The sequence below is a fragment of the Tripterygium wilfordii genome, chromosome 1, assembly GCF_013401445.1.
Source record: "Tripterygium wilfordii isolate XIE 37 chromosome 1, ASM1340144v1, whole genome shotgun sequence".
Classification (NCBI taxonomy): Eukaryota; Viridiplantae; Streptophyta; class Magnoliopsida; order Celastrales; family Celastraceae; genus Tripterygium; species Tripterygium wilfordii.
In genome coordinates, this window is record NC_052232.1 from 9032182 (window position 1) to 9048364 (window position 16183).

A 16183-nucleotide genomic window follows, 5' to 3' on the forward strand; every position below is an offset into this window, starting at 1 on the left:
GTGACTGCGAGTCTTACCGAGAAAAAAAATAGAATGTAGAAGCTAAAACAAAATAACTATTTAAAGAAGTGCCAACCACATCCCATCAATAAAGCCATTGCATATTCTAAGACAATGTAAATGTTCAGAAAAGGTCAGGTACAGGGTATTGAATTCAGGTTACAATGCCTAATTTTAATGATCAAAATATCTTTTGGGTTCAACTGAAACGGCCCATGTCTCGCATTAAAAAGCCCAAACGCAATGAAACAGTTGATAGGAACCTATATATAAATAAATGTTTGTTTACCCAACTGTTACGTATTTTGTTAAACTTAACAGAATACGGGTTTAAGAGTTAATGTCCGGTAGTTGAGTCGGTTCTCCCTGTTATTATAAGTAGTTCAACTTTGTAACAATTAGTCTGATTGATGGATTGATATGAAATGAAGATTACTCCTCACTTGTGTTCTTCTTTCTCTGCTCTGTAATTCTTCTTCTTCCATTCCTCTTTGCATTTGGTTAAGGTTTGAAAAGGGTTCTCATGACATATTTAGGATAAATGCATCTTTGACAAAACTTATTTTAACGCTTATAAGCTCCAAATGGAAATGCTGGACACAGAGAATGCTAATCAACTTGAATTGCCAATTGTACTGTAACATTTACAGAATTAGAGGGCTAATCAATCATGCAAAGTAAAAATAAGGATGCTCACACCATATGAGGAAGATGGAAAAAAAAGAAAGAAAATAAAAGGCACCAGTATATCGTTAATTCAACTAAGGAAGTAAGTAGTAGTATCACAGCAGCCTCCCCGCGAGGAAAGCAACTGAAAATGCATGCCACATTTGTGACATTAATGTTAGCCTTTACACTGATGCGATGGAGCATTTATTTCAACCTTTCTTCCTGTTCCAAGGAGTTCCTTGTAAATCCAAAAGGACCCAAACAACCATCAAATTTCTCAGCAGACGCGCTACGACTCGTCGACTCCATTTTGCCCTGCTAAATTCTGTTCCCCAGTGAGTAATTCAATGTTTTGTCTCAAAGCAGCAGGACCAAGCCATTGTCATTTTCTCATTGTCAGCCATCAAAATAATCAAGCAAAGACTAATGACATCCCTCCCCAAAGCACTAACCAAATAGAGCAGAACATGATTGATACCTGCCAGCATGGGATCTTCTTGCTTGGCATGGAGGGGAGAGCCGAAATTCTGACGCGATGTTCAAGGTGAAGATACTTCTGGGGTGGAAGGTGGAGAGTCGGAAGCATCTGCTAGAGCATCGAGCATGAGTACAACATCACTTGTGTCATCCAAGTAGTACCTGGCTTTACTTGGTTTCTGTCCAACAGTGCATGCAAAAACAGATGTATTTGAAGAAAGGTCACCGCTAGTCATAGCGTTGCCAAAAATCTCAAACATGTCTTCATCTGATCTATCATCACCAATACAAAGAACAAAATCAGCCTGCCTTCCATTCTCTGCCATTGATGTGAAGATCTTTTCAGCAACCAGACCTTTACTGACGCCCTGAAGGGTACAACAAGAGTTTGTCAAACATATGACAATTCAACCATAGGACAACCCAACCATAGAAGAAGAAATCGAGAGAAAAGTTTAAGCCTTTTTCCAAAACGAAAACAAATAAGTGTGTTTTTCCACACCCCAAAAAAATGGAAAACGATATCATAACAAGTTATTTTACCCGGAAACCACCCTTTTTTGTTCTGAAATTAGGTTAATGAGTACAAAACAGTTGAAGTCCCAAAGAAAAACAAGGACTGTACGTCTGTACTGCTCTAGTGGTGTGGTATGAAAGTCGGCCAATATTCCTCAAAACTGAATTTGGATCTCATAGGAAACTAAGCATATGCGGCAAAATAGCGATATTGGACATAGCCTGCCGGCAAGCCCCCTGCCCATGACCAAGAGGTCATGGTTTCGAGGCATCATCATTATATTGAGCCACAACATATGCCGAGAATTCTTCAAACTCATAAACATGAAAGGGGGCAACGAATTCCAAATGGGATTATCAACTGTCTAGAAATTTCATGTCCTAGGCATGGATGACTAAATAATCATGCCAGGCAATCCTTCAATGAGTAAAACTTGTCAGAATAAGACAGATTGACTAACTGATGGGTCCAGAAGTAGTAGCAAGACAGCAACTACAACAACTGAACCTACCCCCCACAAAAGATATCCATTATAATAAAAACTTGGCAAACCATAGATTCCTAATAGGCAGTCAGAATCCAAATGAAATTTCTTCCACAAATAATAAAATGCTCAGCAAAACGATTGGCATGCCTTCATACCATACCATGCACAACCTTTCCCCCACAAAAGATATACATAATAATAAAAACTTCGCAAACCATAGATTCCTATCAGGCAGTCAGAATCCAAATAAAATTTCTTCCACAAATAATAAAATGCTCTGGAAAACGATTGGCATGCCTTCATACCATTCCATACCATACGCAGAAGGATCCATAAAAAACTTAAAGCAGTTGGTTGCAAGAATTTTTTTTTCCACAATTCAAATTCTTCATTTTTTTAATGGAAAAGCAAGACTCCAAATTCACGTTCACGTAAAGAATTGATGAAACTCAAAGTGGAGTCAAGTACCTGTGGCTTCACTTCCACAATAAATTGGCCTCTTTTGACCGCAACAGGCTCATTTGCCAGAACACTTTCAAGATGGTCCAGCATCTCCTTGGCCTGGCTGGTTCCGAACCCAGGGTCTGCGTCTCGATGATGCCACACCAAGGCACTCTCCTTAGTCTCAATGTAAGAACCATCTGTAGCTTCTGTATACAATTTCATTACAGGCTCAGCTATTTGTATCCACCCAAAGTCACTACTTTGGCCACAAATCTTCCAGTCCTCATCCGTAGGCCACCTGAGACATCATTCAACATAAACACAACCACAAGGTAAACAAGCATAAAAGCTAAATAAGTACAAAACAGCAAACCTCAGGAAGTAACCATGCTCAGCTGCAATTCCAAGCTTCTTGCATGGGGAAAACCACTTGCCTAAACTATCTTTTCCCCTGCCACTTACAATGAAAACCTTGTTTTTCACATCTCCACAAAGAGTATTTATGATTGATATGACCTCTTGACTTGGAGTTTTATTGATGGATGTTTGCGGCATTACAGTTCCATCATAGTCCAACAGTATAGCCCTATTTTTCGACCTTAAATATGCGGAGACAATGTGATCAATAGACAATTTTCTGAAATTAGGATCTAGTGCTACAACTCTGAATCCAAAGCTCAAGCCAATTCCCCAACAATGCCTTCGGAAATGATCTGTGCAAGTCCTCTCCAAATCTTGGAAGAAGCTCCGCGACCAGTATGCCACATCATGTGTGCTGACATACCTATAATGCTTCTCATGACGCATCTGCTTTTCAGCATCGGCCATTGAAATTGCCTCATTCATTGCCTCAGCAGTTGCTTCAATGTTCCAGGGGTTGACCCTAATTGCTCCGCTGAGAGAAGGAGAGCATCCAATGAACTCTGATACAACCAGCATGCTCCTCTTGGGCCCAGTTGATTCTGAGCTAGACTCTGATTCAGAGACTCCCTGTCTGCACACAATATACTCGTAAGGGGTAAGATTCATCCCATCCCGTACAGCTGCCACCACTACACACTCAGCAATGGCATAATAAGCAGCTCTTTCACTAAGAGATACTGGCCTATCAATGAAAACAATTGGTTCATAGCCAGGCCGCCCAAAGCTTTCATTGATTCTCTTGCAACTTGCTTGTATTTCATCCTGTATTTCCTCAAGATCTTTTCCTCTTCCCCTAGCAGGATTTGCAACCTGTACCAAAACGGCCCTTCCCTGCCACTTCGGATGCTGCTGCAACATTTGTTCCATTGCCAACATCTTCAAATTGACACCTTTAAAGATGTCCATGTCATCAACCCCCAGCAACACAGTCTTTCCTTCAAACTGTCGTTTAATCTCTCCAACCCTCCACTCTGAATCTGCAAGTCTCAAAACAGACTCGATCTGCCCCATGTGAATCCCAACTGGCATGATCTTTATCCCAACAGTCCTACCATAATACTCCAACCCAATATAACCCCTCTTCGATTGATATTCCAAACCCAACATTCTGCTACAGCAAGACAGAAAATGCCGAGCATAATCAAAAGTGTGAAAGCCAATGAGGTCGGAATTCAGGAGCGCCTTAAGTATCTCTTCCCTCACAGGCAAAGACCTATATATTTCCGAAGAAGGAAATGGACTATGAAGAAAAAACCCCATCCTCAACCTAGTAAACCTCCTCCTCAAGAATGTTGGCAAAACCATCAGATGATAATCATGAATCCATACATAGTCATCCTCCGGATTAATAATCTCAATAACTCTCTGAGAGAAAATCTTATTTGCTGCCACATATGCCTCCCACAAAGACCGGTCAAACCTCCCACCATGATTTGCAGAGTAAGGAAGCATATAATGGAACAACGGCCACAAATGCTGTTTACAGAAGCCATGATAAAACTTGGACAAAATTTCATGTGGCAAGAAAGCCGGAACGCATTTGAATCTATCCAACAAAAGTTGCGACACATCATCTTGTTCATTTGCATCAACATCAACCCTCAACGAACCCACATACAAAACCTCCATATCTTCAGGCAAACCATCTTTCAATTGCAACAACAATGAATCCTCATCCCAACTAAAGCTCCATCCTTTATTATCAGGTCTACGTTTAGCTTTCACAGGCAGCTGATTAGCTACGATGATGATACGATCCTGAACAACAGAAGAAGGTACGTCTGAGTTCACACTATTAGCCTGATCATCATCAAGCTCTGAAATCACCCCTGGCACAGTCATTACACGGGGCAATCTCTTCTTCTCACGGGTTTGGCCCATCACCGGAAAATTACCGGACGCCAGATCTAAAAGATTGGTATACGATTTGGACATCATCTTGACTGTCTTCTTCTCTTAATACCCCTCCAACAAAATTCTCTCACAAGATCTAACAAATACAAACCGAACCCAAGATTTCTTTCTAGTTGAAATCACTTGTAACTTAGCAGGATCTGCAATCAGTATCAAGTACAAACTTCAATAGCAATACAAGTAATCATATATAACACTAACAAATCCAAGACAGCAGACGCTAACACGCATCAAAACTAAGATCCAAATATGAAAAATGGTGATCTAGGAACACGATACACACCAACCAGAACCGAAATACGTAACCTTTCAAAATAAAATCAAAACCAGATGAAAACCAGACGCCCAATCCAATGCAGTTTCCATCAATCGATGCAGCGAATGGAATGAAAACAAATGCACACCAACCTGGCAACCTTGGCTTAGAAAGAATGAAATTTGCACGCTTGGCAGGTAATATTTGGATCTGAAAACTAGGGCTGTTATTGGTATGGTAAATTATCCATTGGTATACCATTACCGATCAATTGGTTACCGAAAATAACAGAAGATTGGTATACCGTTACCAATTGTTCGGTACGGTAAATTTACCGATGATTTCGGTAACGGTAACGGTAAGCAAAGTTCAAAACCGGTAAATTTCCCGATTACCGACATATATATTAAATATATATTAATATTATTTTTAGTTTTAGTTTTATTTAATTATGACCATTAGATTGATCTAATTTAATCTAGACCATTTATTATTTTTAGGGTTATCATTTATATATCGCTCGTAGCAATTTCATTAACTTTAAAGCAGCGTTTGCTACATAACAAAATGCTTTGTTGGTATTGATTACATGCTTTTCTTCTCCATTTCCATTATGGTCTTTTATCTTTATTTATCTTGTTTCTTCTAGCTTTCATGCTATGGAGTTTAAAACACTTCGGATACTAAAAATATTAGAAATTAATGAAATGAAAGATTTTCCGTTATAGATTGTTGGAATAATGTTATGTGAATTCTCCTTTCTTTTTTTCTCCGATTGATAGGTATTTTCTCTTATTCACATGTAGCACAATGATCCTTCTCATTAATCTATTACTTTTATTGTTGGTATTGTAGGCAAGATGAAAGTGTTGTACTTTCATACAATGACTATTAAACACAATACTACTTGATGTATTTTTTTTTTCTTTCTCTTTTTTAAATAAGTTTAAGAATTGGTAAATTTACCAATTACCGACTTACCATTACCGATCGATCGGTATACCGACCATCGGTATACCGACTCTTCCGGTAACGGTAACGGTAACATTTTTTGAGTTACCGAAAGAATTGGTATGGTAACGGTATTCCGTGTTTGGTAACGGTAACCGTACCAATAACAGCCCTACTGAAAACTAGTTTCCAAAGACGAATTGTTCACTTTGAGTGGCAAAGAAATCTAGGGTTTGGTTTGCTTTTTTTATATTCCGTTTCGGTCCTCTCTCTCTGCTCCAGAGGGGTCGTAATTTCACTATTGCAGTATCTCTTGCCTCTTCCTTTGCTTTTCTTTAGTTTCAAAATTAGGGAAAAAAATTTAAAATTTAAAAAATAATAATAATAAGTAATAAAAAAGAAGAGGATAAGGTCGGCTAACCAGTAATGCCAGCTGGCATCAATAGTAATCCTACTCCACGCGCTCCTACTCCCCCCGCCGAAACAGACGCTTACGTGTCAGTCACAGAGCAGCCTCACGTTTTGTACGTAAATGTCGTCCCCCAGCCCCACACGTCATTGCATTATATCCATTCGGCTGGCCGTCACGTGTTTTACTCGGTAATTTTATTTTCTTTGGCATTTTACTCGTGAAGTTTGAACATTCAACGCCCACCGGACAATAATTGACATGTCATCCATTCAACTATTGGTCAATTTTTTTTTCTTTTATTATTTTATTTTTCGGTATAGATTGGGGATTTTTCTTGAAGTATTATACTATATATACTAAAAATCTCCAATACTAGAACATTTTAAATTAAAAAAATTAAATTTATTGACACTTAACGCTAAGTCGGTAACCACTTGAGTGATATTCTAGTGATGAATTTCTTTGAGGACAAATCATGTAGGCTCGAGAGCTATTGAGTTTGATTCTCATTGAAAATAATATTTCTTGTGACCACTGTTGAGTTTTGATTCAACTTTGTTTATCTTCAAGTGAGAAATATTTGTGCACGTGGGTCTCATTGGCTGAGTTTAAGTTTATATCAGATGTACAAAAAAACAACCTTTGTATGGTATTGTTAACAACTTGACATTAACCTAGTGGTTATATCATCGGACTTAGAGGTGAAAGATCCCTCATGTTGGGTGTTCAAACCAGTAAGACCTAATTCATTTACATCTTTTGGGTTCCTTAGACCTAGGGTGAATGACTCGAGCTCGCTCTCTGGGAGGGGTTAAGACTTAAGAGCCCTATTCTAAATCTCGACTTAGTCTTACTTGTGCATTAGGTTTCTACTTAGAATCAAATTGGTGGTCCGTTGTGCGTAGAGAATAGAGATGATTGTCTCGAATTTAAAACTGACCCAGACATCATAAAATGTTCGTTAGGTTGGAGGCTTGGAGCCTTCCCGTTGAACGGGAAAAATTGTACGGTATTGTGGGTTTAAACAAAACAGGACGGCTCATTTTCATTAAAATCCAGATAAAATTTGATAAGGTGTGGGTCCAGTAGTACACGGAGTAGCTGAAAATACCCCACCAAGCGTGGGGGCCAGTAAGTTCGGTAAGCGGTTCATGATGTCGCCGCGTGGAGGATCATGGATGTGAAAGTTTGCGGATAAGGGTGAAACAGGCGATGACATGGCGTCATTTGGTGCGTCACAAGGCATGAATATTTAGTTCCCAGGTGGGTAGTGTGGGAATAATGGGGAGAAATGGAGGGTATAATAATAAATGCAAAACCAGATTCTTTGAAAACGGTTGTTGTGTGCGTTGTTTGACTTTGACTCATAATTGGAAGGCATGGGAAGCTGCCTATATGGGGGGACACATTGTTTGGTCAAATTTGTCCTCACCATCATCAATAATAAACTTTGAAAAAAAATGGCATTTGGGTTATTATTTAATTCGAAAATTAGAATTGAGTGTAGTGGCATTAATTTAAAACCAACTAGAGTTTACTCGACTGGTAATTGATTGAGTTAGACATATCTGTGCATAAGATTGGATTTTAATATGAAGTATATTAGTCAGTGATATTTTAAAAAAAAAAAAAGTGGAACTAATTTAAACGGTAAATGGTTTTTGATTTATTCTTTGGCAGGACATGAAAGAATATTCCTCAAGCTTATTCCCTATTCGGCAACCTTCAGCAACCCTTGTCTCAGTAACTTTGAACCTAATGCTGCAATTACATGTGATTCAAGACCAAGACCCTCTTCACTCTCGCTCTTCATGTCATTTGGAAATTGGACTATTACATGGTTTTGGGAGTGAAGATGTCAACTTTAGTTGTGTTGGGCGAGCTATATATCGAGTAGTAATTGGCATAACTCTCTTGTCCTATATTGTTCAAGAGAAAATGCGAAGTATATGTTATAATAGGTGAAACTTCTAAATTAGTAGCAATCACTTTCCTAGGCTCAAACTAGTATGAGCAGGTGTTGTTTCTAAGAAGACAAAGTCGTGCTGATCAGTATAGACTGATTCAAAATGGATAAGGTGTTACTAGTTAAGAGGGACGTACTCTTACCATTTTTTAGGGGAATTTGGAAGAAATACTTTGTAGTATTTGCCTATTTGGATGCAAGTATGGGGCCCAATTTAATTAGCAAGTAACATGAAGCTTCAAGACCAAGCCCATTGTGAGCTACATCGGGCCTCTAGTGTCAATATAGTTGCGGCCCTTCATGACTTGTTATCTTTCACATTCATATAATTGACAGAAGACTATATAACAAGAAGACACAAGTATAAAGTATTGGGTTATATTCAATGTTAAGGGCACATCTGGATCTACTGGTCTCACTCCACACAAGCAAGCATGCATGATGCATGCACGTCCCCGACGTGCTTGCGCTTTCAAACTTTTCTTGCGCATTTTTTTTTGGTCTTTTGTGAAAGTATCTTGAAAAGTCACTTTGTTTAAAAGTCTAATATGACATGACTTCGATGGCTTCTTAATCTTTCATTGTATTGGCATCTTGAGTTTTTAACCAATATAGTATCCTACACAAAAGTAAATACCTATATAACTTTCCCCCTAAAATTATTATCACAATAGCATTCAACGCCAATCAAACTGGCGTGATTAGTGTATTTTTTAACAATACCCACGCCAGTTGTGGCGTGATTAATATAAAAATATTAATCATGCCGTCTGAGACGACATGAATATTTTAAGTGTAATAGTGACGCCGCTAGTAAAAGACAAAATTATCATCACTCAATCCGAACCACACAAAAAATCCAACCTTTATCTATTTGCTCTCACCAACCCGTAGCTCTAGCAAACCTCCACCAGCACAGCCGCGCCTCACGTCTCTTGCGTACTCCAGACCCCCTCTCTCTAGCCCATCTCTCTCAGCAGGCAAGTGCAAGGCAAGGTAAAAGTGGTTTTTTTTTTTTTTTTTTTGGTTTTTTAAGTTGTTGAAATTGCAAATAACGAATGATATTGTTGCTGTGTTGAAATTGCTGGTGATTTTTTTGGTTGATTTAGGTTTGATTTAGGTGACAGTAGATATATGTTAGGTTAATAGAATATTAATAATGATTAATTTTTTAATTATAAATTATTTAAATATTTTTATAAGAATTGTAATAATGTCGGGAATTTTAAGATTGTCAAACATAACAAGAGCATATAATTATTAGTGCTCCATCGACAGTACGGCGGGAAGGAGATTTGGAGTATGCGCCTCAGGGGAATCGTTTACGATGAGTGGTAAATATTTACATAATTTTATATTTATTTATGTTAATTAAATTATATTGTCATGTAAAATCTTTTACAAAGGCTGTTTTGGCATTAGCAAGAGCGAGAAGAGCTGTTGTTGCTGCGTTGTGTGATGCATTCATTGACTCTGCTTCTGTCATTGCAACTAATTGGTAAAGGAATTGCCGCGACATTCTAGAAGAGGTTGGTGAGGGACATCGATTTGAAGAGGTTATAGACACTGATGTGGAAGCTACGCCCCAGCATGGTCGTAGGTATCCAGGAGTTCCATTGCACAGACGCGGTCACGTTTCTTGTGCACATGAATTTACAATGCATCGTTCCCAGCTGATGCAGGATGAGCCCGATACATCTACTACTCTCGTCACATGGACTAGGCACAAGACCATATGATATTTAGTATGTTTTCGGATGTTGGAATCGTAAGAAATTATTTGTATGTTTTTAGCTTTCGATTGTCTCAACGATTTGTATGTTTGTTTAGAGAAATTACTTTGTTGAGTATGTTGTTCTAGATATTTTTTTGGCTTTCACATCCACACTAACCTAGTTGGCGTGAATCAATGTAATTTTAATCACTCAATTTATAATGGAGTGATTAAACAAAAGAATATTGTCCCGCCGTCACCAACGACGTGACTAATATTTTTATACTAGTCTGCTCAAAACACAATCACGTCAGTTGTACTAGCGTGACTATTAAAAAGAAGCACTAATCAAACTGGCGTTGAGTGTTATTGTGGTCATAATTTTAGGAGGAGAGTTGTATAGGTATTTACTTTTGTGTAGGATGGCTATATATTGGTCAAAAACTCTTGGCATCTTGTCTCCTTAGTCATAAATCCCATCAGATTATGTATGATCTTTTTTCCAATAGTTGAATATATCTCCATGTGCATGACTGCAGAATGTTTTTAGACAAGGGAGTTGATTCAAATATGCTAATGCACCCTTTTTAAGTTCTAAAGTTTCCTTAAGTGATATGCTTGTTACCATGCGTTAGGCTTTGATCCAATTTACTTAGTCATAAAGATTAAAATTTCTATGAGCATGAGCCTAATAACCCGAGTTTAAATCTATATAAGATGTCTGAAAAGTAAATTTGTATGATGTAGTTTTTGGTTTAAAAAAATGTCCCTTTTGAGTGAATAATTTTGGGCTTCCATATGTGAATGAATTTTATATTTTATGCATATCTTCAAAGTAAAATCTGTCGAATTTACATCGCATGGATCACATAGCCTCTCATGGTCCTACCCTGTTCTCTCCTCTAGTCAGAATTATGAGACATTCATTGATCATGAAACATACATGTGTCATGTGTGAAGCACACACAGAGAGACATACTCACATATATATTCCTATTGTTGTTGTACGCTAGACGGCCAATTGGGAAACACGTACGTGCGAGTTCTGGAAGTCAAAACTGTAAGAGATTTCAAGTCGGCTGCATGTGATGGCTTTGACCAAACTAGTGTTGTATGCCTGTATCCAGCCATTCATATTTCAAAATGCTCACCAAATCGAATTCACCGGTTTAGGGTGATGCAATGTGAACCAAACTTGGATACCGAGTTGGTTATCGGCTGCGGGATTTTTGTGGTTGGATCTATCTTTATTTGGTTTCGTGTTAAGTTTCAATCCAACTTATCTATTGACAGGTTATACGTGTAATCTGTTCGGCGTCTCACTTTAGGCCTAACTTGACAATCCAAAATAGACTAGCGTCGTTCTCGGTTTAAAAAAAAAGAAAAAGAAAAGTGATGCAGTATATGTCTCATTCTCTTGTCACATTGTTTTCTTTTTCAACTATTAGACATGAAAAGGTGCAAACAAAAAAATAAAAATTGAAGATTTGGTCGAGAGACATGGGGTTTAAATAACTTGCCTTTATCATGGATGCTTTCTCTTGATAGTGTGTAGATGTGTGGGGGGTCAAAAATCGACAACGAGGTGTGTGTATTTGTCAATGGATTTTTTGCATTTGTACTCAAATATAATAAAATGATTTGGAGAAGGTAGAGAGTCATGAGTGTCAAGCAAACGATGAACATGTGCAAATTATGTGGTTGTTTGTGTTCGATGTATTCCTCAAGACGGGCGGTTTGTGGACCTTTATGTTGGCCTAGTGAGGGCAAAGCTATGTTATTGTTAGCTATTTTGTTTGGTCTTTTAATTTGTATTATCATATCTTTCTTTTACTTGTCTTCGACTCTCAATATATCAAGTTTGATGATGTCACTTACTATTCTCTAATTGTAAACAAGGCGACATCTCTCAATACTGATATCTCACATCGGATTGGCATATAACCAATTGTGTGACATAAGTAAAGGCTTAAATCTCGCACAATAGACGCGTTGGTCTAAGAATCAATTGCGACGACTTAAGAGAACAAACTCATGGGGCATGTGGTCCGAAGCGGACAATATCTAGTGATGTGTTTGGGCTGAGATTTTCAATATGGTATCAAAGTAAAGACTTGAATCATTTGGACGTGGCCTCTACCTGTTCATTTGTTGAGTCTGACATAACCTAACCCATAAGTGCGAGAGAGTGTCAGGACTAATATCACATACTCACACAATAACAAACGTGTTTTCTGGGTCTAAGAATCTATGCGATGGCCCAAGAGAACAAACTGATATAGGGCGAAATTTGGATTGAAATAAGGCTGAATTGTGCAAAACAGAAAGTTGCAATTAATTACCATTTGTACCAGCTCGTAGAAATCATTTTTTAGTGGGATTTGGTTTTGGCTTGGTTTTTGCCCAACTAGAAAACTTTTGCAACGTTGTCCGATTTCGATGATGTTTGGTCGGATGAAGCGAAACGATGTTTTGAACCAAACCAAGCAGCGTTGCTCATTGTCCCCACCCCAATTTCGCAAATTTTCATCGTTTCAAGCCTCAGAGCATCCACAATGGGATGATTTTGAAGTACTTGAGATGATACTTTCTTGATAAGTTAAGTGCTAGATGTTCACAATGAGTATAATGGAGTGTATTTCAAGTACTTGAAATGCTACTTTTTTGATAAGTATAACATTACATGCACACAATGGGTGAAAAATGACACTTGAAAATTTAGTTGTGGAAAATTGATACTTGAGAGTTGGAGTATGTATATAGTTGATGAATAGTGAAGAGAGCGATGATGAAAAGGAAGAGAGAGGTGATGAAAAGGAAGAGAGAGATGATAAAACAGAAGAGAGAGAAAATAGAGAAAATGAGTATGGAGTGTTAGAATGTATAAAGTGTTGATGAATAGTGTATATTGTAGATTCATTCATCCAATTAAATTGTGTCACGCAGAAGAGAGGAAAAGAAAGAGAATGGTTTTGGAGTACTGGATATTACAATGACCACTGTGGATGCTCTCAAACGCAGTGGCGAACTCACCCTTGTAGCATTTAGGGCACGTGCCCTGAGTTAATTTTTTTTAATACTAAGTACACTAAGTTTATAACAATCACCCTAATGCCCCCAATCAAAAATAAATGAGGCCCCTGGTCCACTAATTCTCACCTAGCGCACTATCTAATTTTGACCTAACCCAACACTTATAAGTCTTAGACCCTAACCTTATCTTGTCATTTGTCAACTCTACCTGCCAAGCTCAAGCCCTCAAATCCCCTCAATCTCTCAACCCATCTCTCTCCCTCTCCTATATTGGCAAACATTTAACAGAGACCCAAGCCCAACTGCCAAGGAAATAGGCGAATTCTAGTTTTCGACAGACGACGATGTCACTATTTCATTCCTTGATTTCGAGTCTTCGGGGACCATTCTCCCTTTCTTTGATTCCTTCTAGTCTTCTATAGGTATGAATATTGAATATCACTATATCAGCCCACTATTGACTATTCCCTCACATTTTTTGTTGTTTCTTTACTTAAGAAATCCCAAAAAATTTCCGGGGCCGTTACTCCTGGACCCTCACATCACTTTTGTGCCCGTAGTGATTTCAATTCATGGATCCGTCACTGCTCAAACGGATTGTTTTATGTTTTTAGGAGGATTTATGTAATTTTATCTTATGGTTGTAGCCGGCCCTAGTCGTCATTACCTTTCATTCTATCAAATAGATCAAAACCCTAGAGAGTTTTCTCTAAAATTCCTGGTGGATTCCAGTGTTACTCTTTTCATCAAACATCAGTTTGATTAGTTATCACGTCCTTTGTTTGATCTGAGGTGTTTGGGTTGTGATTTCCAACGCATCAGACCATAAGATCATACAACTAATTCAATAATTTATGCTCTATATTGTCATTTCTACCCAAACTATTAGCCATACATACAGCTGGCTTGTCATATAACAGTTTCTGTACGCGTTTTTCCCTTTTTTGTGTTCAGATTAGTAGTAGCTTTCTTCCCCATGATAAATACATTTCCAGTTAAAAAGGGTGTGTCTATACTAACACTCCATGTCCATGGCCCGTCAAAGTGTTTGGAAAGAGTAGAACGATCCAAGTATTCCATGGTTTTTATACATGAAAAGCTTAAGGTTCTCGTTTATGAACGATCATACAAAATCTGTTTGAAAAAAAAAATCAAGAATTATGTAGTCTATAGTCTCTGTACATTTCTCTGTCCCAGATATTAAATCCAATACCCACCAAGAAGAATTATTGAAGAACAAAAATCCCCATAAACAAAATTGGAAATCATAACTTTGGAACTAATAGAAGCGTGTGTTAATTAATGGCCGGCACCGGGGCTTGGAACGGACTCAACAGATAGAGTGCGATGAATGGCAGCGATTTGACGCGCAAAGATTTCTTCTCTGATGACGGTGGGGTGACCCGTCTTGCTTGGGACTGTCCCCTTAGGAAGGGAAGCAAGAAACAATCTTGAAAACGAAGCAGAGTCTCTCGTGTTGTTCTCTTTACTACTCAAAAGCCTCCGGCCTTCAATTGATGTTGCAAATGAAGCAAGCACAAGCACGAGAATGAAGACAATTGCAGTTACTTGAGCCATTTAGTGTGTGTAGATAACAATGGCGAGAAAAACAGAGGAGATGGAATTTGGGTTTGTTGTTGAAGTGAGAGAGAGAGAGAGAGAACAGAGTGTACAACTTGGGAGAACGTTTGCCGGTGGGAAGTGGGGTGTGCGCATATATATATATATATATACACAAAGGTCGTGGAGGCCAAGTTAGGGATGGGGCTAGTCAAAATAATGAGGTTTGAACTTTGAAATTGAAGAGAGAGAGAGAGAGAGAGAGAGAGAGATTGGAGAGAGATTGGTTTGTGTAGTTGATTTGGAATTTGATACTAAATGGAGTGTAGAAACGCCGCGTGGAAGTTAAGGTAGGTGAGATTCAATTGAGTAGCCGGCCACTCATTCTTGGTAGTTTCATACTTTCATGCACCGCAATGGTCCACAGCAATGCTTTCCACGGCTCCATCGACTTAGCTTCAATTATAAGCCAAAAAAGGGCTCGGAAATACGGGTCAACCAAATCAATGCAAAAAGTATGTAATTTTCATTTCAATTTCTTTTAAGTTATGATGACGTGCAAAATTGGAATTGCGATAGTGCTCGGTTTTGCAAGCATCTCAGTTGATCAGATGAAGAATAAGGAGATTTAGAAAATGTGAGCTTTAGGATCTCCAAGGGGTACATTAGGGGAACACTATGATGCTCAATTAAGCTCGGTAGGCAATAAGGCTATTGTGATTGTTTGGTCTTTGAAGCTCTCTCTTTAACTAGTAGTGAATAGTGAGAGTCTGAAAGATATTTACCTTAATGAGGGCCCCTTCTATATGATATTTTGAATTATTGATTAATCTTAATTGCATGCGATATTTTTGGGATTAATCCCCTAAACATCTGTTGGAGATTTCATTTCCAATTCAGTGATGAGTACTCCTCAGTATCCTGAGGTGTTTTGATCAATTGGGGTTCCCGAGATTATGCCTATTAGGCTATAAAAAAGAGTACAGGCTAATGTGACATCTAAGTTGGTCGAGATGCACCCCAGTCTGATTTGCTCTTCGTATTGTCAAGTTCAATCCTTACTTCTAGTGTGCTTGTGCTCTTAGGAGGTTTAGGTTGCTTGTAAACGCCTCTGCTCGAACCTTGTTTGGGAGGATTTGTTCCTTAAACACCATTTGATTCAATATATTTCACCTTTCATTTTACAATTTTTTGTTTTAGAAGACACAAAATAATCTCTAATGTGACCAAACCGTATGGGTTCGGAAAGTCCTCAATCCGATTCTCACTGGGAGTATTACTCTTGTAGTCAAACGTTGGATTTTGACCCAATTTATTTTGTTGTCAAGTGAGAAACTTCTATATACGCGGTCTTGATGAC

The 16183-nt window shown here is 38.3% G+C and overlaps 1 protein-coding gene across 3 annotated transcripts; it reads right to left on the reverse strand.

Moving 5' to 3' along the window:
• Positions 1–598: 598 nt before the first annotated feature.
• Positions 599–5408, reverse strand: LOC119991483 (probable alpha,alpha-trehalose-phosphate synthase [UDP-forming] 7). Of its 3 annotated transcripts, XR_005466244.1 has the most exons (5): positions 5340–5408; positions 2968–5071; positions 2619–2892; positions 1148–1514; positions 599–994 (listed from the first exon to the last, which is right to left on the reverse strand). XR_005466244.1 is itself a non-coding variant. In XM_038837852.1 (4 exons), the coding sequence occupies exons 2-4, from the start codon at positions 4953–4955 to the stop codon at positions 1209–1211; spliced, it is 2568 nt and encodes an 855-aa protein (XP_038693780.1). In that variant the 5' UTR covers positions 4956–5071; positions 5340–5408; the 3' UTR covers positions 599–1208. The 3 variants fall into 3 exon arrangements, 2 of the variants coding, with proteins under 2 accessions (XP_038693780.1, XP_038693835.1); XM_038837852.1 differs by having other exon boundaries at positions 599–1514; XM_038837907.1 differs by having other exon boundaries at positions 599–1514; positions 5238–5380.
• Positions 5409–16183: the final 10775 nt, after the last annotated feature.